The sequence below is a fragment of the Dermochelys coriacea genome, chromosome 7, assembly GCF_009764565.3.
Source record: "Dermochelys coriacea isolate rDerCor1 chromosome 7, rDerCor1.pri.v4, whole genome shotgun sequence".
Classification (NCBI taxonomy): domain Eukaryota; kingdom Metazoa; phylum Chordata; order Testudines; family Dermochelyidae; genus Dermochelys; species Dermochelys coriacea.
In genome coordinates this window covers 51808297-51831084 of record NC_050074.1, presented here as the reverse complement: position 1 = coordinate 51831084, position 22788 = coordinate 51808297, and the positions used below count along the sequence as shown (strand labels likewise).

The following is a 22788-nucleotide window of genomic DNA, read 5'->3' as shown; positions in this document are numbered from 1 at the left end:
TCAGAAAAAAGTAATGGACAAAATAGCTCCTCGCCTCATTATTTTCTTTACCATTGGGCCTAAGTCTCGACACCTGTTTTGGGTTACTAATTTATGGTCCCATTCCTCTTTTGTTTGCCAGGCATTACCCTAACCCAGTCCTTGAGTTATACCGGTAGGCCTTTTCGCTTGAACAAACCCAGTCCTTTTGTCTCCCTTTTGGACCTTTTCCCATTAACATTTATTGTTATAGTTATCGTCTAGGCAGCTGTTGATCCACTGTGTCATGGTGTATGCGTAAAAGGTCTAGTCAGGTGCCTGCTGAATCCGCTTATGGCTGACCAGACCAATCTGAGGGCGACCCAGTTTGCTAGAAGTTTCACAGATCCATCCAGGTGTTGTCCGAGTTGGAGTCCAAGATGACGGCACTCTGCTTTCTTCTTTCACGCTTAGCTTCCATCCTCTGGTTCAAAGCCACTTCAGGTTGAGCTGCTCCTGGCTATCCGCATGGCGTGGTCCTGGGGCTCTCCACTGAGTTCTCAGCCTCTAATTCTTCATGCCCACAGCAATGATCACTGTGGTATGTTGCCTAGAACCTTTTCTGGCATGCCTGGGGTGAAAGCTGACTCTTTTGTGTCTGTGTTCTACCTGGCAGGAGAAGATGCAGGACATATACTGGCTGCTGCGAGTGTGCATCCGCACCATTGAGCATGGAGACAGGACGGGCTCACTCTTCGCCTTCATGCCGGAGTTCTACCTCAGTGTGGCCATGAACAGCTACAGCGCGCTGAAGAACTACTTCAGCCCTGTCCATAGCATGGAGGAGCTCCCCGGTGAGGAGGGGGCTCGCTCTATCATCACTGATCACTTATGCTGGGCTGAGCTTGGAGCTGGGCAGGACAAAGCTGCGCCCTGGCTGTGAGCTCCCAGGAGACATCGGGGCTGCTTCCCCTGCCATATGCTCATCTCTGCACTGAGTGCTGGCCATTTCCTCGGGGAGGGAGGTCAGCTTGTTGAGTTAGACTGAGGTTTCAAAGGGGCCCTTTGGGATTTCCTGGGCTTGGTCACCTGCTCGCTCTCAGTCTTTGGCCATTGTGTTGTCTTTATTGTATGCTTCTGCTGCCTCTGCTCCTGCAGTGTGATGTGGAGTTCGACCTGTGGGTGTCTAGCTTGCCACAGTGGTGGCTGGGGGGGCTGGAGACTTTGGCAGATGACTTTTGGCACAGTGGGGTAATGGAAGTGGCTGGGTTTGGAGCACAGAAGGGATGTCTGTCCTCTTCACTACCTGCCAAGGGTGGGGGTGAGAAGCACGAGCTGGGGCGTTTCTGTTAAAACCATCAGCAGTGAAATGGCGAACAGCAAAGCTGTTGTCACTGGGTTTCAGAGTCAACACCTAAGGTGTGGAATAGGCAGTTCCTGCTCCCTTCCCAGCCACCAGGCCTTTGCTATCTAAGCCATCTTCTGCTCTAGTGGAGCTGAGAGTCTGTGGCAGACTCTGCAGCTGGAGTCGCTATGTAGCTGGGGCCCTGCGTGATTTGTGACTCCTTTCTGCCCTCCCCTCTGCTTCTGTGGGGTTAGCCCCATGCCTGGCTGGCTGGCTGGCTGACAGATTGGGCAGGTGCTGGCAGTCAGGTTGTGGGGAGCAGATCTGAAGGCCCAATGCAAGCCAAGACTCAGGCAGTCACTGAAAGATGGGTCAGCTCCCCAATCAGAGTGTTCCAACCCCCTGTGTGGTCCTCTGCAGTGTCTGGCTTTCCTTGCTGGGCTACTCCTGGCTCTTTGCGTAGCTAATGGCAATGCTAGTCTCCCTGCTGAGTCCCTTGGGTCTGAGAGCCAGGCTGGCCATGCTCACTCCAGTGCCCGCCTGGCTCTGTGCTCCTGTGTCAGGGAGGAGTCCGTTTGGTGTGGTGTTCATAGAATCTCAGGATTGGAAGGGACCTCAGGAGGTCATCTAGTCCAACCCCCTGCTCAAAGCAGGACCAATCCCCAATTTCCTGGGTTTAGCAGGCCAATGCTCAAACCACTGAGTTATCCCTCCCCTTATTCTGGCAGGTTTGAGTGAAAATCCGCTTGCTCTTTGAGGTGGGAAGGAGGGTGTGTGGGCAGGTGGGTGATACACTGCTTCTCTCCCAGCGAGAGGCATCATGGGGCCAGTGTGGGCATCCCCCCCAGGACGAGGGGTGTGCTGACTTGGGGAGTGAGAAGGTCTGAGGCCTGGGCTCTGTCAGTGTGTGCAGTGCCTGGCCCGACTGGCCCGCAGCTGCCAAAGTGCTACTCCAAAACGGCCCTGCGTGTGCAGGTGATTGATGAGACTCGCAGACCTGCTGGCTCCTCTTGCCCAGCCCAGCCTGGTGTGCTATGGAGCCAGAGCCCTGCTCCTGAAGGGTTCAAACCCTCAGGTAGAGAATGGCAGTGTCCCCAGTGGGGGTCCACCCTGGCAATGTTTTCTTGCAGCGTACGGCACGATGTTACATTGCTCCTAACGTGGGCTGAGCACATGGGATGAGCCCGGAGCCCACTGCAGGAGCAATACCCTTTGTATTCCCAGCTTGAAGGGGCAGATGGGCTTAGGTGTGCTATCCTGAGCGTCCAGAACCGCAGTCCTGTCCTCCTCTGCTGTTCTGGGGCTTCCCTATGTCCAGCACTCCTCGTCCCCATACATGCAATTAGGACTTGGAGCCGTTGGTTATTTTCATGGCTGGCCTTTTGTGGGATTCTCCAGGCACCTGGCAGCTGCTATGTCCAGGGAGGCTAACTCAAAACACCCCCCTCAGAGCAATGTCAGGCTCTCTGCATCTCAGGCAGAGATGCCCTGTCAGTTACTGTTCCCATGGTTATCGTTGCACCACATGGGTGAGACCTAGTTATGTTACATAGGAATAAACTCTGCCACCCAGCTTCACAGCAGGGGTGGTTCCCGCAACCGCCTGAGGGTGTGGGACTGTGCCCAGAGTCCCTGTAACTGCTTATGGGCTGTCGCTTCTCCACCTGCTCAATCCCTTTTCTTGCAGGCTATGAAGAGACTCTGACGCGTCTTGCTGCCATCCTGGCCAAGCACTTTGCTGACTCCAGGATCGTTGGCACTGGTGAGGCTGCTCTCTTGGGTAACTGGTGACTGTTCTGCTTGTTGGGGGTGAGAGCACGGGCAGTGACCAGCCCCCATCTTGCTGCCAGACCCTGCACTGTGGCAGCAAGGGGCTACTGGAGAGCAGCGAAGGGAGCAGGCTGTGTCAGGGCTTCTGGCTGTATCAGGGCTGCTGGGCACCTTGTGATGGCTTTCCTAGCAATTGCTAAAGTTTATTGCATTAGTAGGGGAAGAGGAAGGGAGGCAGAGCGTCCCAGCTACTGGCATGGAGTGGGTTCTCTTGGGCGTGCTCGTCTGCTGATGGCAAACCCGCAGCAGATGCCTTGAAGGCTCAGTGCCATCTCTGCAGTCTTGGCTGGGTGCAGACAGGCCGTTTCTCAGAGGCCATGCATTTCCCAGCTGCGTGGGGTAGGGGAATCCACGACCTCCCCATTGTGCAGGTGATGAGCAGAGATGAGCAGGTACTAGGCAGTTATCCTGTGACTGGAGAAAGCCTGAGGAGGCTCCAAGCCTGGCCCCTGGCTTGGCAGGGCCTGGGAGGTCACAGGGCGGAGTGAGCTGGCAGGAGGGGACCCGTTGCTGGTGTGTTACTAGGGCCCTAGCCAGCCCCTGGATTGTACCATTTAAAATGCCACTTGTCCCTCCTGCCAGGGACCAGTCCCTTCCCTTGTTCCCTGCACGGTTCAGCCACAGGCCTGGCCCTGCTGTGTCAGCCTAGCCCTCTCCTCTGCCCCCAGACATTCGGGACTCGCTGATGCAGGCACTGGCCAGCTATGTCTGCTACCCACACTCGCTGCAGGCCGTGGAGAGGATCCCAGAGGAACAGTAAGTCCCGACCCGCACCCTGAACTGCCATGGGGAGCTGGGGCAAAGGAGCTGGGAGTGGAAGAGTGGGTGTCAGGACAATGTGGGGGAGGGCTGCATGGCTGAGAGATCCCTGGGCTGGAGCAGGCTGGGGCTAGGGCTGTAGCAGTGATTATGGCTGCTGGGGTAGATCAGCTGCAGACTAGCTGGGGACGGGAAGAAATAGCTTAACTTTAACCCCTCCCCTAGGTGCTGGCCCCACCCCTCCCCTGGGTGTGTTGCGGGTGCTGGCCCTGCAGACATTGGTGCCCTGTCATTCTCCTTCCCCTGCCCTCTGAGCCCCGAATGTGCCACCCTGCTCTCCTTACGTTCCTGGCTGTCAACCTGTCCCTTCTGTCTGGCAGGCGAATATCCATGATGAGAAACCTCCTGGCTCCCTACGAGCAGCGGCCTTGGGCGCAGACCAACTGGATCCTCGTTCGGCTGTGGCGGGTAAGGTCCCACTGCCTGTTGCTGCCAGCTGCCTGGGCCCATGCCTCTGGGGCCATCACTCAGCTGCAGGCGAGAGGTCTCGGCCCTCTCCCTGGCAGGCTGGGCAGCACCTGCAATGTCCCCTTCAGCCTGCCTGGTGCAACTCGGCGCTCTGCCATGGAGGCCTGGGGAGCCCTGTCCTAACCCTGCCCTTGTCTCCCTTCCCGCAGGGCTGTGGGTTTGGATACAGGTACACGCGGCTCCCGCACCTGCTGAAAACCAAGCCCGAGGATGCCAATCTCCCCAGCCTGCAGAGTGAGTGGGGTGGGGGCAGGGTCTGGTGCTGGGGCACTCATGGCATTGGGGGGATCAGGGTCGGGTGCTGGGGTGCTCACGACATTGCCAGGAGAGGCTGGGGTATGGCGCTGGGGTGCTCGCAGCTGTGGAGTGGGAAGGGTGGGGTCTGGCGCGAGGCACTCGCGGCATTGGTGGAGGGAAGGGTGGGGACTGGTAGGGTCTGGTGCTGGGGCGCTCACAGCATTGCGGGCGGTATGAGGGGGCGGGGTTTGGTGCTGGGGCACTTGCGGTATTGAGGGTGGTATGGGGTGCGGGGTCTGGCGCAGGAATCTAGCGGGGCCCTGTTGTTGGGAAACCAGGGATGTGTCCAGCAAGCCCAACCGGGGGTGCTAGGAACAGCCCCAGCAGTGTGCAAATGCCGAGCCAGGGGTTCTTCAGCAGGTGATGGAGGAGGCGTGAGCAGAGGCTTCTTGGAGCGCCAGGGAGCATACAATGGCCACAGCCTGAGGGGGGCCTGTTCCTTTCTCCATCCCCCACTGCCCTGGTGCCCTTGTTCCATCGCATTCCTGTGCTGTCGTGGCCTGGGGATCAGGCCCTGCCTGGGGCCTTGCTTGCGGACAGCAGCGGGTGCCAGGGCAGCTGGCTGTAGCCGGCTTTGTTGCAGCAGTGACTGGGGCCGTGTCCCCCTGGCTCCAGCCAGCCAGGTGTTGGAAGGGCCAGTCTTGGTCTGTTCGCTGGGGCAATAGGTGGTCTGGGGAGCCAGCAAGTTCTGTGAGCAGGTCTTGCTGTTCCCAAGCACCCCATCTCCACCCAAGCCCTGGGCAAACCAGATGCCACAGAACAGCAAGCGAATCCAAATATCGCATGGCCACCCAGGCACCTGGCATGCCCACGCGGGGTGCTGGTTAATAGAGGAGTGATAGTGGCATCCTCCTTTCTGTGGCCTCCCTTTTGTCTGTCTCCTTTGCTCATCAGCCCCTGGAGCACTGCTCCCTACGTGGAGCTGTGTGAGGGCCTTGGGGCTGAAGGGAGGGTGTGTTTATATGTGCGTACGCACGCACGCATGTGCACAAGCAGCAGGGTCTTGGGGTGTGTGCGCGCACACATGCAGCTGGGCTCTGGGGGGGGAGTGTGCGCGTGTACAAGCCGCTGGGCCTCGCTCTCCTCCAGTGGAGAGCTCTGGTGATGCCAGGTCAGCGGCTGGCGCACTGCTCTGGGTGTGGGCTTAGGGCCCTGCAGCTATAGGTGCTGCACTGTGCACCCAGCCGGCACTGCGCTCTGCCCCCTCTGTAATGCTGCTCTCTTGTCTCTCTCTCTTGGGAGCCCAGGAGATCTGTCTGTTGCTAGCCTCCAGCGTAAGTTTGCTGTTTGCTCGGCCCTGTCTTGTGTGGTGGTGCAGTAGCTCTTAGTCCCTGGTGCTTCCCCTCCTGGTGTGCCCCTGGCCTGCCCCCGACCCTCTCCAGTCCTGGTGGGAGCCCTGGCAGGGGAGGGGCTCCTTGGCCTGCATCTCGACTCCGTGCCAGGGAGATGGGGCAGCCCATGCCAGTGCCCTGAGCCCCTGCTGCAGCTGTGCAGAGGGGGGCCACCCACCTAGGGCTGCCATTACCATGGTGGTGGCTTCGTGGCTTATTGAGCAGGGTGGCTGCCTCCTGCCTGAGAGAGGGGTGGGTGAGTGTGGGTGTGGCGGAGGGGAGGGAGTTGCTGTGACTGGGCGGGTGGACAGAGCTGGCAGATCCAGGGTATGAGCTGCGCCAGCCTCTGCCTTGGCTTGCAGGCTAGAGAGCGCCATGGTAACATTCCCATGTCCCATGCTGGCAGCTGTGTGGCATGCTTGCTGCACCCCCAGGGGCAGCGTTGGTGTGGGTCTGCTCCTGGGTGCTCCTGCATCTGATTGGGAAAAGTCTGAGCGGGCAGAGGGATGGGCCTGGCTCCTGGCACTGCTGGTCTGTGCAGCCCCTGAACCAATAATGAATGCTGCTCTAATTGCAAGGGACCATGTTCCGCAGAGGTGCCCTTGGGCCCTGCCCCTGCCTGAGCGGGGCAGGGGGACAAGGGGCTGATTCCAGTGCAGTGCCCATTGCGCGGGCTGTGTCTGGGGAGCGGCTTGAGGGAAGTGCTGCTCCCCTGCCCCGGAGAACCAGGTCCCACTGCCAGAGGCACCCCCCAAGCAGCTTGAGCCTTCTGCTGCGTTGGAAGTCCATGCAGGTTGTCCACACTGGCGCAGCCCCTGCTCCCTGGTGGCCCCGGGAAGCAGGCCCACCTCCCTTAGACCCAGGCATTTTGGCCCTTGCTATAGGCAGGAGGGAGTGTTCAAAGGAGCAGCACATTGCTGGGCCAGGCACCCCTCCGTCCCTCAGGAGACCAGGGCAGAGTGCCTGGCCTGCAGCATGCGAGCTCCCTGCTGCGACAGGGAGGGCAAGGGCCAGGAAGCTGCAGGCCCTGCTGCTCATTGTCTGGGCCAGTCCCAGGGCCGTTGTTGGCGCCATTCGGTCTCTCTTGGTAGCGGGGCTCTGGTGCTGAGACCGGGGTGGCTCTGCTCAGCAGGACATGCGGGGACACTGCGCTGCAGCTGTAGGAAGCTGCTGCTGTCTGCTTTCCCTGCTGGGGCTCTGCCCCACCCGCAGGAACGTGGCAGCTCCCCTGCTGTGGCAGGCATGGCTCAGTGCTGGGACCTGCAGCTGTGGCAGTGACTACGGGCTGTGGTGCAGTGTCTATCCTGGCTCAGTGTCCCATCCCCTCCCTTTCCCTCCCTGGCTGGGCAGTGCCTAGGCCCAAGCCCTGTCTGTGCCAGGGAGGGACACTGTTAAGGGCCCCTGGCTGGCTGAGCTGCATTGGGCCCCAGTGTGTTTGTGTTGGGGGTTGCCAATGCCAAGAGGGGTGAGCTGGGGAGCGATGGTGGGAGTGTTGAGAAATGGCCTGCCTGGGCTCTGGGAGCGCAGCCCTGGGGAAGGGCTCTGCGCCATCTCAGGGGGGAGCACCTTCCTCAATGGCCTTCAGAGCGCAGCCGGGCAGGCCAGGGCCCACATGAGGGGGCAGGTGTGTAGGCGCGGAGCAGCGACTGTGATGCTGGCATCAGGAGAGATTACTACTGAACTGGTCTGGGGCTTTCTGGAGCTGAGCACTAGAGGCTTGCTTAGCTCAAGGCTGCTGTTCCCCTGGGAGGGAGGGAGGGAGGGAGAGCTACGACTGCACAGCTGTAGCCCAGCTTATGCAGGGAAGTGCTGGCAGCCCACGGGCAAGCTCTATGCTCAGAATAGTGTGTGGACCTAGCCTTGCAGGGCACCTGCCATCTCTACTCACTGTCTAGCAGCCGGGCACAAGGGGCTCTCGGCTTTGTGCTCAGTCTCCCTCCTGGCCTTAAAGTGCTGCAGGGCACCAGGCCTGTGCCTACCCCAGCTGCCCACCTCTCTGAACTGGGCATCCCAGGCTGCCCCGTTCCCCAGTGCTGGGTCTGCCCTTGACTCTGCCCTTTGGTCCTAGAGCCGTGCCCCTCCACCTTGCTGCAGCAGCATATGGCCGATCTGTTGCGCAGTGACTGTGACATGGCACCCAGCTTCCTCAACAGCGTTCTCAACCAGCTCAACTGGGCCTTCTCGGAGTTCATTGGCATGATCCAGGAGGTGAGTGCTGGGGCTTGGCTGGATGTACCTAGAGGGGACCCCAGCAGGCTATGTAGGCTCTGGGAGCCAAGCCAGGGCGGCCTGCCTGCAGAGTCAAGCAGCACAGCTCTGATGCGTGCATGAGCAGGTGGAGGCCTCTGTTCCTTGCAAGGCCCTGTACTGAGCTGTGCCCTGTGCCCGGGCAGATCCAGCAGGCGGCAGAGCGCCTGGAGAGGAACTTTGTGGACAGCCGCCAGCTGAAGGTGTGCGCAACGTGCTTCGACCTGTCGGTAAGCCTGCTCAGAGTGCTGGAAATGACCGTCACGCTGGCCCCCGAGATTTTCCTCGACTGGAGCCGCCCCTCCTCGGAGCTGCTGCTCAGGAGACTTGCCCAGGTACATCCCCATGCTGGGAGCCGGTAGAGCAGGCGAGAGCACCCCCTGCTGAGGGCAGGATGGCACGAATAAAGAGCCCCCTTCCCAGGTGCCCCTATTAAAACTACCAACCCAGGGGATCCAGCATCAGTGTCTCAGGCTGACGCACCTGCGGGCAGCTATTGTGGGAGAAAACTGGCCGACTCTCGGCACTGCAAGCCCTCCTATGTGGTTAAGCTTTTCCAGCAGGCACCTCATCAGCCCCCTACCACACAGAAACCCGTCCCAGGTAGAACTCCCTGCAGCCCCATGAGGGGGAAAAGATGCATGCTCCAGACTAAGGACACTAAGGACTTCCCCATGCCAGTGGCTTTCACATGGCAGCTGCTCAGATCCTGTGGAGATGGCAGTTGTACAAAGCCCTGAGAGAGAGGAGATGCATTCATCTGTTTGTTGTGAACTCAAGGGAAGCAGGGGAGGGGAGAGCTGGCCTTGCTTGGAACCTGAAATAAAGTTAGGGCGGGTATTCCAGAGCTGGGCACCCACTCTTGCTGTGCCAGTGTCCTTAAATCCTAATCAACAGCCCTCTGCTGTTGCAGTCCCTAGCTTCCACCCCTTCTCAGCTCTGCCAGTGCCCCGGCGACTGACTTGCAGCGCCCTGCTGTTGTTATCCTGGGATTTCCTCCTTTCCAGCTCTGCCCTTGTTCCTTAATCCTGACCCACTGGTATTCCCACCTTGGCACCTCTGTTGCCAATCACAGCCCTGTGGCTAAAGCTAGTAAAGCTAAAATCAGTTTAGCAACTACCCATCTGCAGTCTGTGTCTGCATATAGCCTTGAACTGACATAATGCTTGGTTTTACGAGTCCCCTTTGGTGTGAAGAGCAGCTGCACTAGCAGTTTATTGAAATGAGGAGTGAGAGATGACTTGACCCCAGGCCGAGTCGCTCCACAGGGAGAATGTGACTGCGAGCAGAGGCCTCTGACATCCAGCAACCAAAGACGGAGCACGAGCCAGGACAGGGAGCTGAGTTTGGCAAAGGTCAAACAAAGCATGACCCCAGCTATCCAAGTGAGGCCCTAGCCCCTCAGAGCAATGTGCCTGGGCCGGAGGGATTCTCTGTCCTGGGAGTCTGTAAATCGAGACTGGACGTCTCTTTCCCAGAGCTCTGCTCTGGCCAGCCACCAGTCATTGGCTGGAATTGCGAGGTGATGTTCCCTCGCCTATGCTAGGCCCAAGGCTGCACTAGGTCCTAAGGCTCACTTCTGAGTCTCCACTCGGAGAGGTTGATTTGAACAAGGCCTTGTCGTCTGGCCAGGGTTCCAGGCAGGGGATGCTGTGCCAGGAGTGACTTGGCACAAGCCTCCTGGAGCCCACCTTGGCCAGCTGAGCTGGCAGCACAGCTCTGAGCCCAGCCACCCGCCAGAGTGCAGTGGCATGCCCCTCGCTTCCTGCATGCTCAAGGCTGTAATGGGGGGCTACAGAAGGGGTACAGTACAGGAGAGGGGAGTACCACTGGCAGCTTTCCCCAGGCACGCTGCTGTACGCCATGCCTCTGTCCCAAGATAGACCACAACAAGGGGGCGTGCTGGCAGGGTCAGATGATGTGTAGCCAGGGTGGGGCCTCGCTGCCTTGAGAGAGGACACGGCCAGTGAAGGGGGTTATACAGATGCAGGTAGGGCAGAGTGAGGGCTGGGGTGTGCAGGGAAGGGGGAGAGCAAGAGTGGGCCAGTCTGCTCTCATGGCTCGCCCTGATGTGGACAGGGAGCACTGGTGCTGGTACCAGACATGCCCTGCGCCATGGGGGTCCCGCTGGAGCCGGCCCTACTTGATTGCACCAGGGATTTGCTTTCAGCTGAAAGAAGAGTAGCCATGATGGCGGCAGAGCAAGTGCGCCAAGTGAACTGAGGTGGGCTGTGTGCTGGAAAGGTCACGCCCAGAGCCTCAGCTATCCAGTGGGGGGCTCACCCTGGAGCCTAACAACATTCAGTTTCACTGCCAGGCGGGGCAGAAGCCTGCTGCTCGTCTGGGTGGAGCTTCGTTGTACACTAACTCCTCACTTAACATTATAGTTATGTTCCTGAAAAATGCTACTTTAAGTGAATCCAATTTCCCCTTAAGAATTAATATAAATAAGCAGGGTAAGGTTCCAGGGAAATATTTTTCACCAGACAAAAGACTGTATTTTTTTTATATATAGATAGATAGATATACACAAGCATACACTGTTAAGTTTTAAAAAATTTAATACTCTACACAGCAATGATGATTGTGAAACTTGGTTGAGGTGGCGAAGTCAGAGGGTAGAAGAGGGTGGGATATTTCCCAAGGAATGCCTTACTGATAAATGATGAACTAGCATTTGGCTGAGCCCTCAAGGGTTAACTCATTGTTAATGTAGCCTCACGCTCTACAAGGCAGCACGAATGGAGGGACTGGAGGGACGGGAGACAGCATGGCAGACAGACACACACACCCTGTGTGAGCGAGAGAGAGGGATGCGCATTGCCCCTTTAAATACGCTGACCCCACTCTAAATACGCTGCCTTTTTAAGTAGATCAGCAAGTTGAGACAGCAGCTGCTGCCAGCAAGCTCCCTCTGTTCTGAGTCCTGTTGTGTCCCCTCCTGCTCTGTGGCCTGATGGGGTAAAGGAGCTGGGGACACCCTGACATTAGCACCCCTCTTCTCCCTGCCCCACCCAGCAAGCAGGAGGCTCCAGGGAGCAGCTCGAAGGCAGAAGGCAGGAGCAGCACATGGCAGTGGGGGAAGGGACAGCTGAACTGCCCGGCAATTGATAGCCTGCAGGGCGGCTGCCCCTGCACAGGAAACTTAGGGGAGCTGATGGGGGGCTGCCGCCCCACCCTGGTTCCAAGCCCACACCAGCTAGCTCCAATGGGCTGCTCTTTCTGCAAGCAGTGGACAAAGCAGGCAGCTGCCAAATAACGTTATAAGGGAGCATTGCCCAACTTTAAACGAGCTGGTTCCCTAATTGATCAGCAACAAAACAACGTTAACTGGGATGACTTTAAGTGAGGAGTTACAGTATGTGATTGCCCAGCAGCCTCTTGGGCCTGAGCTGTTTCCTTGCTGTGTTTGGAGACCAGCAGTCCTAGTCCTGCTAGGTCCTGGGCTCAGCAGAGAGGTCCTTGGGCCACTGGCAGCTGTTAGCCAGCAAGCGCCTGCACCCAGCCCTGCTCATAGTTGGCGCTCGGTTGGCCCACTCTGATCAGTTCTGCCATTGGCCGTGATGTGGCCTGTGAGTGTAGCTTCTCCTTGGTGAGAGCTTCCTCCAGACTGATGGCAGTCTGGAATGCAGCCAGTGTGACTGCCCACATGTTCAGCCTCATCGCTGCAGGTTATGGCTCCTTGCCCACCAGGGGCTACCAGCACTGCACTCACTGCTGATGTGTGTGTAGCCTGAGGGAGTCAGCATGCTCCCACGGAGGGAGTGTTGCAGTGCTGCTGCCATCTCATGCCGTGCTAATGGAATGCTGAAAGCTGGGAGCTGCAGTTCCCCCAGGCATCGCCTGGTAGGGATGGGAAGGCTGCAGTCTACTCTGTTGTCGTGCTCTGTGGTGTGGATCCTTAGTAATCCATGGGATGTGCTCAGCCAGATGCGTCTTGTCCAGCTGGTGGGAGGTTCAGAAGCAGCTAGCAGAAGAGGGGCGATCTCCTGGGAAGGCTCTGCATGGGGCGGGTGTGCTCTCTGAGGGCAATGCACCCACTTGGGGCTGGGGCTGACGGCTGGAAAGGGGCTGCTCCGTCCTGCTCAGGCAGGCTCCCCGTCCAGGAGATAGGAACAGTTTCTCCTGACATCTCTCCTGTCCCCGCACAGCTGTTGAACCAGGTGCTGAATCGCGTGACAGCCGAGCGGAACCTGTTCGACAGAGTGGTCAACCTCCGGCTGCCAGGTAAGTCACCTTTAGAATCATAGAATATCAGGGTTGGAATATCAGGAGGTCATCTAGTCCAGCCCCCTGCTCAAAGCAGGACCAATCCCCAACTAAATCATCCCAGCCAGGGCTTTGTCAAGCCTGACCTTAAAACCCTCAAAGGAAGGAGATTCCACCACCTCCCTAGGTAACGCATTCCAGTGCTTCACCACCCTCCTAGTGAAAAAGTTTTTCCTAAACCTCCTCCACTGCAACTTGAGACAACTACTTCTTGTTCCGTCATCTGCTACCACTGAGAACAGTCTAGATCCATCCTCTTTGGAACCCCTTTTCAGGTAGTTGAGAGCAGCTATCAAATCCCTCATTCTTCTCTTTTGCAGACTAAATAATCCCAGTTCCCTCAGCCTCTCCTCATAAATCATGTGCTCCAGTCCCCTAATCATTTTTCTTGCCCTCCGGACACATGGACAGTTTCCAATTTTTCCACATCCTTCATGTAGTGTGGGGCCTAAAACTGGACACAGTACTCCAGATGAGGTCTCACCAATGTCGAACAGAGGGGAATGTTCACGTCCCTCGATCCGCTGGCAATGCCCTTACTTATACAGCCCAAAATGCCATTAGCCTTGGCAACAACGGCACACTGCTGACTCATATCCAGCTTCTCGTCCACTGTAACCCCTAGGTCCTTTTCTGCAGAACTTCTGCCTAGCCATTCGGTCCCTAGTTTGTAGCAGTGCATGGGATTCTTCTGTCCTAAGTGCAGGACTCTGCACTTGTCCTTGTTGAACCTCATCAGATTTCTTTTGGCCCAATCCGCTAATTTGTCTAGGGCCCTCTTTATCCTATCCCTACCCTCCAGCATATCTACCACTCCTCCCAGTTGAGTCATCTGCAAACTTGCTGAGGGTGCAGTCCATGCCATCCTCCAGATCATTAATGAAGATTATTGAACAAAACCGGCCCCAGGACTGACCCTTGGGGCACTCCACTTGATACCGGCTGCCAACTAGACATGGAGCCATTGATCACTACCTGTTGAGCCTGACAATCTAGCCAGCTTTCTGTCCACCTTATAGTCCATTCATCCAGCCCATACTTCTTTAACTTGCTGGCAAGAATACTGCGGGAGACCATAATCAAAGCTTTGCTAAAGTCAAGGAATAACACGTCCACTGCTTTTCCCTCATCCACAGAGCCAGTTACCTCGTCATAGAAGGCAATTAGATTAGTGAGGCGTGACTTGCCCTTGGTGAATCCATGCTGACTGTTCCTGATCACTTTCCTCTCCTCTAAGTGCTTCGGAATTGATTCCTTGAGGACCTGCTCCATGATTTTTCCAGGGACTGAGGTGAGGCTGACTGGCTTGTAGTTCCCAGGATCCTCCTCCTTGCCTTTTTTAAAGATGGACACTATATTAGCCTTTTTCCAGTCGTCTGGGACTTCCCCCAGTTGCCATGAGTTTTCAAAGATAATGGCCAATGGCTCTGCAATCACATCCGCCAACTCCTTTAGCACTGTCGGATGCAGCGCATCTGGCCCCATGGACTTGCGCTCGTCCAGCTTTTCTAAATAGTCCCGAACCACTTCTTTCTCCACAGAGGGCTGGTCACCTCCTCCCCATGCTGTGCTGCCCAGTGCAGCAGTCTGGGAGCTGACCTTGTTTGTGAAGACAGAGGCAAAAAAAGCATTGAGTACATTAGCTTTTTCCACATCCTCTGTCACTAGGTTGCCTCCTCCATTCAGTAAGGGGCCCAACTTTCCTTGACTTTCTTCTTGTCTTGTCTTTCTATTCTTGTTTCTTCTTAACATCTCTTGCTAGTTGCAACTCCAGGTGTGATTTGGCCTTCCTGATTTCACTCCTGCATGCCTGAGAAATATTTTTATACTCCTCCCTGGTCATTTGTCCAATCTTCCACTTCTTGTAAGCTTCTATTTTGTGTTTAAGATCAGCAAGGATTTCACTGTTAAGCCAAGCTGGTCGCCTGCCCTATTTACTTTTCTTTCTACGTATCGGGATGGTTTGTTCCTGTAACCTCAATAAGGATTCTTTAAAATATAGCCAGGTCTCCTGGACTTCTTTCCCCCTCATGTTGTTCTCCCAGGGGATCCTGCCCATCAGTTCCCTGAGGTTGTCAAAATCTGCTTTTCTGAAGTCCGGGGTCCGTATTCTACTGCTCTCCTTTCTTCTTTGTGTCAGGATCCTGAACTCGACCATCTCATGGTCGCTGCCTCCCAGGTTCCCATCCACTTTTGCTTCCCCTACTAATTCTTCCTGGTTTGTGAGCAGCAGGTCAAGAAGAGCTCTTCCCCTAGTTGGTTCCTCCAGCACTTGCACCAGGAAATTGACCCTTACACTTTCCAGAAACTTCTTGGATTGTCTGTGCACTGCAGTATTGCTCTCCCAGCAGATATCGGGGTGATTGAAGTCTCTCATGAGAACCAGGGCCTGCAGTCTAGTAACTTGCGTTAGTTGCCATAAGAAAGCCTCATCTACCTCATCCCCCTGATCTGGTGGTCTATAGCAGACTCCCACCACGACATCACCCTTGTTGCTCTCGCTTCTAAACTTAATCCAGAGACTCTCAGATTTTTCTGCAGTTTCATACCGGAGCTCTGAGCTGTCATACTACTCCCTTACATACAATGCAACTCCCCCACCTTTTCTGCCCTGCCTGTCCTCCCTGAACAGTTTATATCCATCCATGACAGTACTCCAGTCATGTGAGTTACCCACTAAGTCTCTGTTATTCCAATCACATCATAATTCCTTGACTGTGCCAGGACTTCCAGTTCTCCCTGCTTGTTTCCCAGGCTTCTTGCATTTGTGTATAGGCACTTAAGATAACTTGCTGATCGTCCCGCTTTCTCAGTATGAGGCAGGAGCCCTCCTCTCTTTTGCTCTCCTGCTTGTGCTTCCTCCTGGTATCCCACTTCCCCACTTACCTCAGAGCTTTGGTCTCCTTCCCCCGGTGAATCTAGTTTAAAGCCCTCCTTACTAGGTTAGCCAGCCTGCTTGTGAAGATGCTCTTCCCTCTCTCTGTTAGGTGGAGTCCATCTCTGCCTAGCACTCCTCCTTCTTGGAACACCATCCAGTGGCCAAAGAATCCAAAGCCTTCTCTCCGACACCACCTGCATACCCATTCGTTGACTTCCATGATCAACGGTCTCTACCCGGGCCTTTTCCTTCCATAGGGAGGATGGACGAAAACACCACTTGCGCCTCAAACTCCTTCTTCCTAGAATCTGGCTGCGTCCTTGCGCGTCAGGAACTCACTGGTGGCTGCATAGAGGGCCCAGGGGATTCAGGTGCTCCCCCTCGCCAGCAGAGCAATATGGCTGTGTGGGTGCTTTGCAGAGATAGGCCCAGTCTGTCATCTTCTGGGGCTATCACTGAGTGCTGGGCCATATGGCCGGGAACATCAGGGCTGGGAATCCTGCAGGCTGGGGATATAGCAGGGGGCATTCTTTTTCTGAGTCCGACAGAAGGGTGACCTGCCACACCAACCAACGGCGCTTCTAAAATGCTTGCAGGGCAGGCTCTAGGAGATGTAAACAGGGGTCCTGACCATTGTGCTCACTCCCGGTTCCATGACTCTTTCCATGAGACCCTCTGTCCTGCCGCAAGTCTCTCCGCTTCCCTCACTTCCCCTCGGGTCCTGGCCTCTGGAGTCTCCAGGCACCAAACTCTGAGCAGCTGTTAGACTGCTGCCATGTTCCACGCCTGCTCTGGGTGAGGAGTCGCCCTTAGGTGGGCACTCTAGGGAACTGGACAGGGGGCTGAGATTTCGGATGGGAGGTGCCTGTAGAATGGAGGCTGATCTCCCTGCATGCCCTTCCCTGGCACAGGCAGAAGTCCTTGTCTAGTTATGCGTTGCTGAGTATGTCCTTGGGCTGCGTGGCCAGGTTTGGGGAAGGACAGTGCTGTACTAGCAGCCACCTGCTGTCCCTGCACCACAGGCCATCTCCCTGCTTGCATTGCCAGGGGATGGCTGAAGCATAGCCAGAAGATTAACAATCATGCTGCTAGCAGAGCCCTTGGGCCATGTGGCACTGCTAAGTCAGCCTGTCTCTCTTTGGGGAATGATTATCTCATCAATGTCTCCTCTTCCCTTGAGGCACAGCTCAACTACACTCCCCGTGGGAAGGCTGCTAGGGGGAGCTCCAGTCAGCCCCCCGCCCATAGCACACTAGCGCAGGGCATCACTTCCAGGGTGGCAGGGAGCCCCTCTTTCCTGAAGCTTTGGAGAAGTCAAGTCAGTGCTGGCCATGGGGAGATGCCTGTGACCAAGGCCATGTGAAAGGTGCTTATGTGGTTTGGGGGAGGAGGAGGTCGCGCCTCTGGCCCAGGACTCCCCCCAGCGCGGCCACAGGTGTAGCTGAGGTGGGCCGCTGCAAAGAGAAGTACAGCTGCCAGGCTGAGGGTACAGAGCCGGGCAGATGCTGGGGTGGGGTATGGCCTGGCCTTCCCAGCCGTGGTCATTGCTCTGGCTCTGCTCTGTCCCCCAGGGCTAGAGAGCGTGGATCATTATCCAATCCTTGTGGCTGTGACAGGGATTCTGGTCCGACTCCTCATGGACAATGACTTCCAAGGGTGAGTGACTCCTCCTGCGAGAGGCAGTGTTGCCGTGAGGCTGTGCTGTGCTGTGGTGTAGCTGGGGATGGACTCAGCCCTTCAGAGCCTGGGGATGGGAATCGCTGCCAGGTGTGTGCTGGTCGCTAGGGTCCACATATCTGCCCAACAAGGTGGGTTGGACACCACGTTCACTTAACTCCCTATGTACTGGCCCAACTGCTGCTCTGCCCTGCCTCGGCTCCACTGGGACCCCTTCCATCTCCTAGGCCTTCCTAGCCGTGGAGAGGGGCAGGCGTGCTCCCTTGAGCACAGAACTAGCCCTGCTGTCCTCCTGCTGCAGCATCCCCACTGCTCTGTATGCCCTGCTCCCTTTCATATTGGCCTGCATCCCATGGCAGCTGTGAGCGGACACCTGCCCAGCCTGCTGGTGCCTCACCTCCACCGTGCTGCTGTCTGGGGTGTTGCCTTTCTTCTTACTGGTGGCAGTTTAGCCCTTAGGCAGGGCTGCACCCACATGTGCACACCTCTAATGCCAGCTGTGTAAGATACTTACGTGGCCCTCATCTCCATAGTATCTGGGGGCCACTCCAACTTCCCACTGGGGCAGGGCAGGGCTCCTATCCCCGCTCTACAGCTGGCAGCTGATGGCCAGACAGACTTGCTGAGACCAGGGAGCCAGTTGCAGAGTAGAATGGAATGGAACTTGGGTCTCCTGCATCCCAGGTTAGTCCCCTACCCACTGTGCTACCTGCCTTTCTAAGCTGGCTGCTCTTAGGGTGTCCTGGCAGGACACTCAGCCTTGTGTGCTGCTGAGAAGGAGCCTAGGTGAGTCAGGAGAACAGTGCTGCCTTCCGGGGTCCAAAGCCTTGATGTGCTTTTACTATATGAAATGGCAGGGTGGTGCCATGCGACCCTCAACTTTTCTATGTGCAACCTTATGCCTCCCTCAGTTGGCTCTGGGCTGATGGCTGCTTAGTGCCAGGGTGGTGAGGTGCCCTTCTAGGCTTCATGTGCGCTGCCAGACCCGGGGACTCACCCGCTATGTGCCTTGCATAGGTTCAGCTCCCACATTGGTCGCAGGAATGGGGGACAGACTCAAACCCTGTGCAGAGGCTTCCAGAGAGGTGGCAGTAGGATTACTGCCTAGTGGCATGTTTTGCCAGTACTGGGTACATGCAGAGTGAGCTCACCTGGGCAGGCGGGGGCCTGGCACTTGCCTTGCCTCACATCAGCCACGGGCCCTGGCGTGGCCCCTTCTCTCCAGTCCCCATCCTGGCCAGCATTGCTGCGAGGCAGGGCCAGCTCTCCCAGAGGTGGAAGAGAGTTTGTATTGGCTGTGTGTGAAGTAGGCAGGGGCTGGAGGGATACCTGGGAGCTATGGAGATCCCAGACGTAGCTGGCAGTAGCTCCCAGTGTCCTGCTCCTGCCCCTGCCCCGTGTCAGGAGGGGAAGGGGTTGAATCCTTGCTGTCCTTGTGTCCCTGTGGTATAAGGAAATGACACAAATGCCTGTAGTCCAGTGCAGCAGTCTATGAGCAAAGGGGCCTCTAAACTAGGTGCCCCCTTAAATCACCATGCATGGAGCTTACTGTGGGGAAGGGGCTGGCAAATCCATGAGTGATTTCACTGGCCAGGTGGTTGAGTGTCATCAACCACAGTTATTGCCCCCTTTCAGGCTGCGCTGTGCCCTAGCACGCTGCTGTGCTCATGGCCATATCCATGAGGCCAACAGCATGGACAAGCCCTGTCCAGGGAAGGGGAGCAGCGTGGTCCTGGCAGGCAGGACACCCTCTCCCACTTCTTGTCTCAGAACGCCCAAGGGCCATGGTACAGGGTGAATGCATATCCTGCAGGTTCTGGGGGTGTGTGTGCTTCCTGCCAAGAGCTCAGCCCATGTCCAGGTGAGGTAGCTAAGATCCACTTGGCTTTGTCTGCACATGCATTCTCCCTGAATGCCTTCTGCCTCCAGCTCTGCCTCGTCCCCTGCTGGGAGCCTCTGGTCCTCATCCTGCGCATCCCACTTTCTCTCTGCATGTTGAACAGGTTAGTCCCTGGCTTTGCAGAGAGCAGAGCCCCATCTGGCTGGGCCACTCAGCCCTGCAGCCAGACTTGCTCTGATCCTTCTCTCAAGGACTCAGAAATGTACACAATTGCATCTAATTATATCCCATGTCCCACAGTCCCTGCACCAGTCACACAGCCCTGAGCATGACTGTGCCAAGTGTTCAGGACAAGGTCACTAATTGATGGCCTTTTCTGCTTTGCAAATGCAAACAGGCTTTGCTCTCCCACAGACTTCACAGAACTGCTTGTTCTTGCTGGCCCCTCTGTCCTTGAAGGGGCTCAGCACTGTGATGGGGAGTGAGCTCCGGGATCACCTCCCTGCCCCGGCCTCCGCAGCTCCTGCCCCTGCTCAGGTTGCTGGACCTGACAGCCAGAGGGAGGGGCGAAAGCTTTCCTTTGTGCCCGCAATCAGACCCATGCTAACTCTGGGAGGACAGTACGAAGAGCATGGTATTAGGGGTAAGCAGGGGCCCACCGGGGCCTCCAGAAGGGGACATGTGAGATCCCAACTCGACTCTTGACAGCCGGCAAGGCTGTGGGCTGGCACTTGGTAAAACCCATCTCTGTCCTTTATGTTAACCAAGCAGTTCCTATGTGGAAATCAGCAAGGCTCCCAAGCTGTGGAACCTCGGCGGGCCCCTTCTCGGGCCCCCTCTTTCTCCCCCTCGCTGGTTGTCAGAAAGAAAGGTGAGCAGCAACTCCGACCATGGACACCTCTAACGCTTGAAGGGCAGGCATCAGATTCCAAGCAGTGAGGCAAGCACCCCCCCCCCCCCGAACAGTGCACATCTGAGTTAAACCTCATCGTTGGAGCAGGAGTGTCCAGATGCCCTTGGGGGCAGTGGCCAGCAGATAAGACAGGAGATTGCCATGCGGCAGGGCAGTGAGCAAAACGCAGTGACTGTAATCCACCTCCCCAGGTGTCCTTGCATAGAGGCAGCAGCTCCCTGCAGTAAGACTGACCGCATACCTGGAACACTGTGTTCATTCTCCTCTTTGCCCCAGAAGGAGGGAGCGAGTTGAGGGCAGAACAGACAAACCTGCTCCATTAACTATGGCACAGTGCTCCTCAGCCAGCTGGTAGGGGGGCAGGGGTTGTCTCTGCAGAGGTGGGGAGTTGGGCTAGCAAGGTGCGATCAGGGAAATCCCCAAAGGAGCACTGGTTACAGAAGGGGCTGTCTACCAATGGGAACCATGAGGGGAGTGCAGTGAGGTGGCTAAACTTGGAGATGGCCCAGTTCTTTGTTAGTCAGGTCCGGAGGGACCGAAACAATCCACGGGAACGGGCAACCCAGTGGCAAACTATACTCAGTGTGCTGAATGCAAAGTAACATATACTGGAGGGGATTACTCCCAGAAGGCCTGACTTAACTGTCAGCTCGGGGATGGGAGCTGGGTGCCATTAGAGACAATGCCATGGAGACCTCTGCTCAATGGGCAGCTGTGGTCAGAAGAGCAAGATGTGTTCAGCTGCAAAAGGAATGTGGCAGAGAACATTCTAATTCTGGTGTGGCCTCATCTGGATCCTGTGCAGCACTGGGCATCCCATCTCTGAAAGGATAGCTCAGAATTAGAGGGGCCCAGAGAAGGGCAATGGGAAAGACCCAGGGCCTGGAGAAACTCTCCTATGAGGAGTGGTTGAGGAGATGGGGATTGTTATCTTAGAGAGGAGACATGATAGTCTATCAAATATTGACTAGTCTGAGGGACATCCAGAACATCTCTTATCCATGGCAGCTAGTGTATGAACAAGGGGACATTCAAGTCAGTTCAGTTCAATTCAAAACCTGATCAAAGGAAACACTTGTTCACACAATGTGTAACTGGCCTGTGGAACTCTCTGCCACTGGAAGTTGTTGAGGCCAAGAACTTGGAAAGGTTCGGTAGAGAATTAGACATTGACACAGGTAAGCAAAATATCCAGAACTGTCATAGTGAGCGCTAATGAGAGTAGTGGAAGGGAGGTAACCCTCCTGTAGCAGGGTTTACGTAGTCCTCAGCTATTAGAGATCTGGATGAGAATGTCTTTGGAGTAGATTGTTCCCAGTCTGCTACTGTGGGTTCTTACACCTGCCTCTGAAGCACCTGGGGCTAGGCACTGTTGCAGACAGGAGATTGGGCGGCATGGACCTCAGCTCTGATCCCATCTGGCAATTCCTGTGCTCCTGAAAATATCAGGGAAAGTTCCTTGCATTGTGGCTTGTTTAGTCAGGAAAACATCTCCCACAGGGCTGGGATTGGAGCCCTGTTGCTTGGGACATTTACGGCTAGGCTAGTCCTGGCCAGGCCCAGAGGGACTTCATAGTGCTCTTCCATCGCTGCGTGATTTTGTTTGCTTGTTGTTTGATCCATAAAACCCTGCACTCTCCTGTCTGCGGGGTAGATTCCTGGGCTGGCACTCTCCTGTTTCAGAGCTCAGGAGGTTGCAGCCAGGGCTGGAATACTTGATGGGCCGCTGTTGCACTCTGGCCCATGCTTTGGCTCCTCTTGGAGTACAGGGGCCTGGACCCTGCTCCCATGACTGAATTGCCCTGAGCTGGGGGTGGTGCAGTGGCCAAGTGAGAGGAGAGTTCAGAAGATGCCTGATAGGAGGGTTCCCGGAACCAGGCAGACTGGTGTCTGAGTGTAGCATCAGAGAGCGGTCCAGTTACCCCAGCAACACATTGCCATGGGGCAGGAGGCAACACGGCATCTCATTACAGACTTTCTTTGGTGGGGGCGAGCCCCCTAAAGCCAAGAGAGGAGCGTTTCTCAGGCGGAGCTGATGAGAGGACCTGCACTGCATGTCGTCCTATTTCAGGGCTGGACGGAATGGGCTCGAGAGAAGCATTGCAGTATGTAATACCTCTGGTCATGCCAGTGTTAATTGTGGTGAGTCACAGCTCTCCTATCACACCCTGTCCTACTGCTGATTATATAGCCCTCACTGGTGGTGGTTACCTCATGACTTCCCAGTGCTTCCCAGAGGGGGAAGATCTAACTACCGGTGTTCTAATGTGGGGAGCATTCTCTGCAAAGAGAACCGGGGGCTGGTGTGGCTGGGGCACGAATCCCAGTTCTTCACCCCTCTGCTTTGGCTGGGCAGGCCACATTTAGCACTTTGGAGACCTGGATTCCAGTTTGATAGGGAAGCTGAGTTTGGCCCCATATAATCCTTCCTGGATGTCAAGTTCAGCACCACTATTTTGCTGCTCGGCAGAATAGAAGAGTAGTGGGGGGCTAAAAGTTGGATTGAGGGGCACTGGCACCTGTGTTGGAGGAAGCCCAGGCTAGGATAGCGGAGACTCCAGAGCCAGGCCGGGATTTGTCAGTAGAGGTGTAGGGAGCCCTGCTCTGTGCGTCCCTGCCTTGGGCTCGGTTCTAGTTGTTATTATTCTGTTTTCACTATCACAGACGTACTAATGAGAACAATTGAGAAGCAGAGCTGGCTGCAGCAGGGCCACTGAGAAGGGATTAAATGTAATCCCTCCTGGAGCAGCTTTAGGGAAGGGCCCCACCACACCTGACTGCCCTGCCCTGCCCTGCCAGCTTGGACCCTCTCCCATAGTTGGACAGCAGAGGGAATGGGCCGCAGGGTGGTGTGGGGGTGCTTTGTTTCCTTTCCCTCCATGGCAGCCTGGCAAGGGATGGGGCTGGAGGCAGGGA

The 22788-nt window shown here is 56.3% G+C and overlaps 1 protein-coding gene across 6 annotated transcripts in view; it reads left to right on the top strand.

The window, feature by feature from the left end:
* The window catches only part of RNF123 (ring finger protein 123), a 145889-nt gene that overhangs the window by 72507 nt on the left and 50594 nt on the right, over positions 1–22788 (top strand). For 4 of the 6 annotated variants that reach the window (XM_038408374.2, XM_038408371.2, XM_043518397.1 and 1 more), the window contains exons 27-35: positions 635–812; positions 2991–3065; positions 3802–3889; positions 4273–4360; positions 4570–4654; positions 8117–8256; positions 8442–8630; positions 12447–12522; positions 17014–17098. In XM_038408374.2, coding sequence (XP_038264302.1) covers positions 635–812; positions 2991–3065; positions 3802–3889; positions 4273–4360; positions 4570–4654; positions 8117–8256; positions 8442–8630; positions 12447–12522; positions 17014–17098 — 1004 coding nt within the window. Of the gene's footprint in view, positions 1–634; positions 813–2990; positions 3066–3801; positions 3890–4272; positions 4430–4569; positions 4655–8116; positions 8257–8441; positions 8631–12446; positions 12523–17013; positions 17099–22788 lie in introns of all 6 variants that reach the window. The other 2 variants (XM_043518399.1, XM_043518398.1) reach the window with 1 other exon arrangement.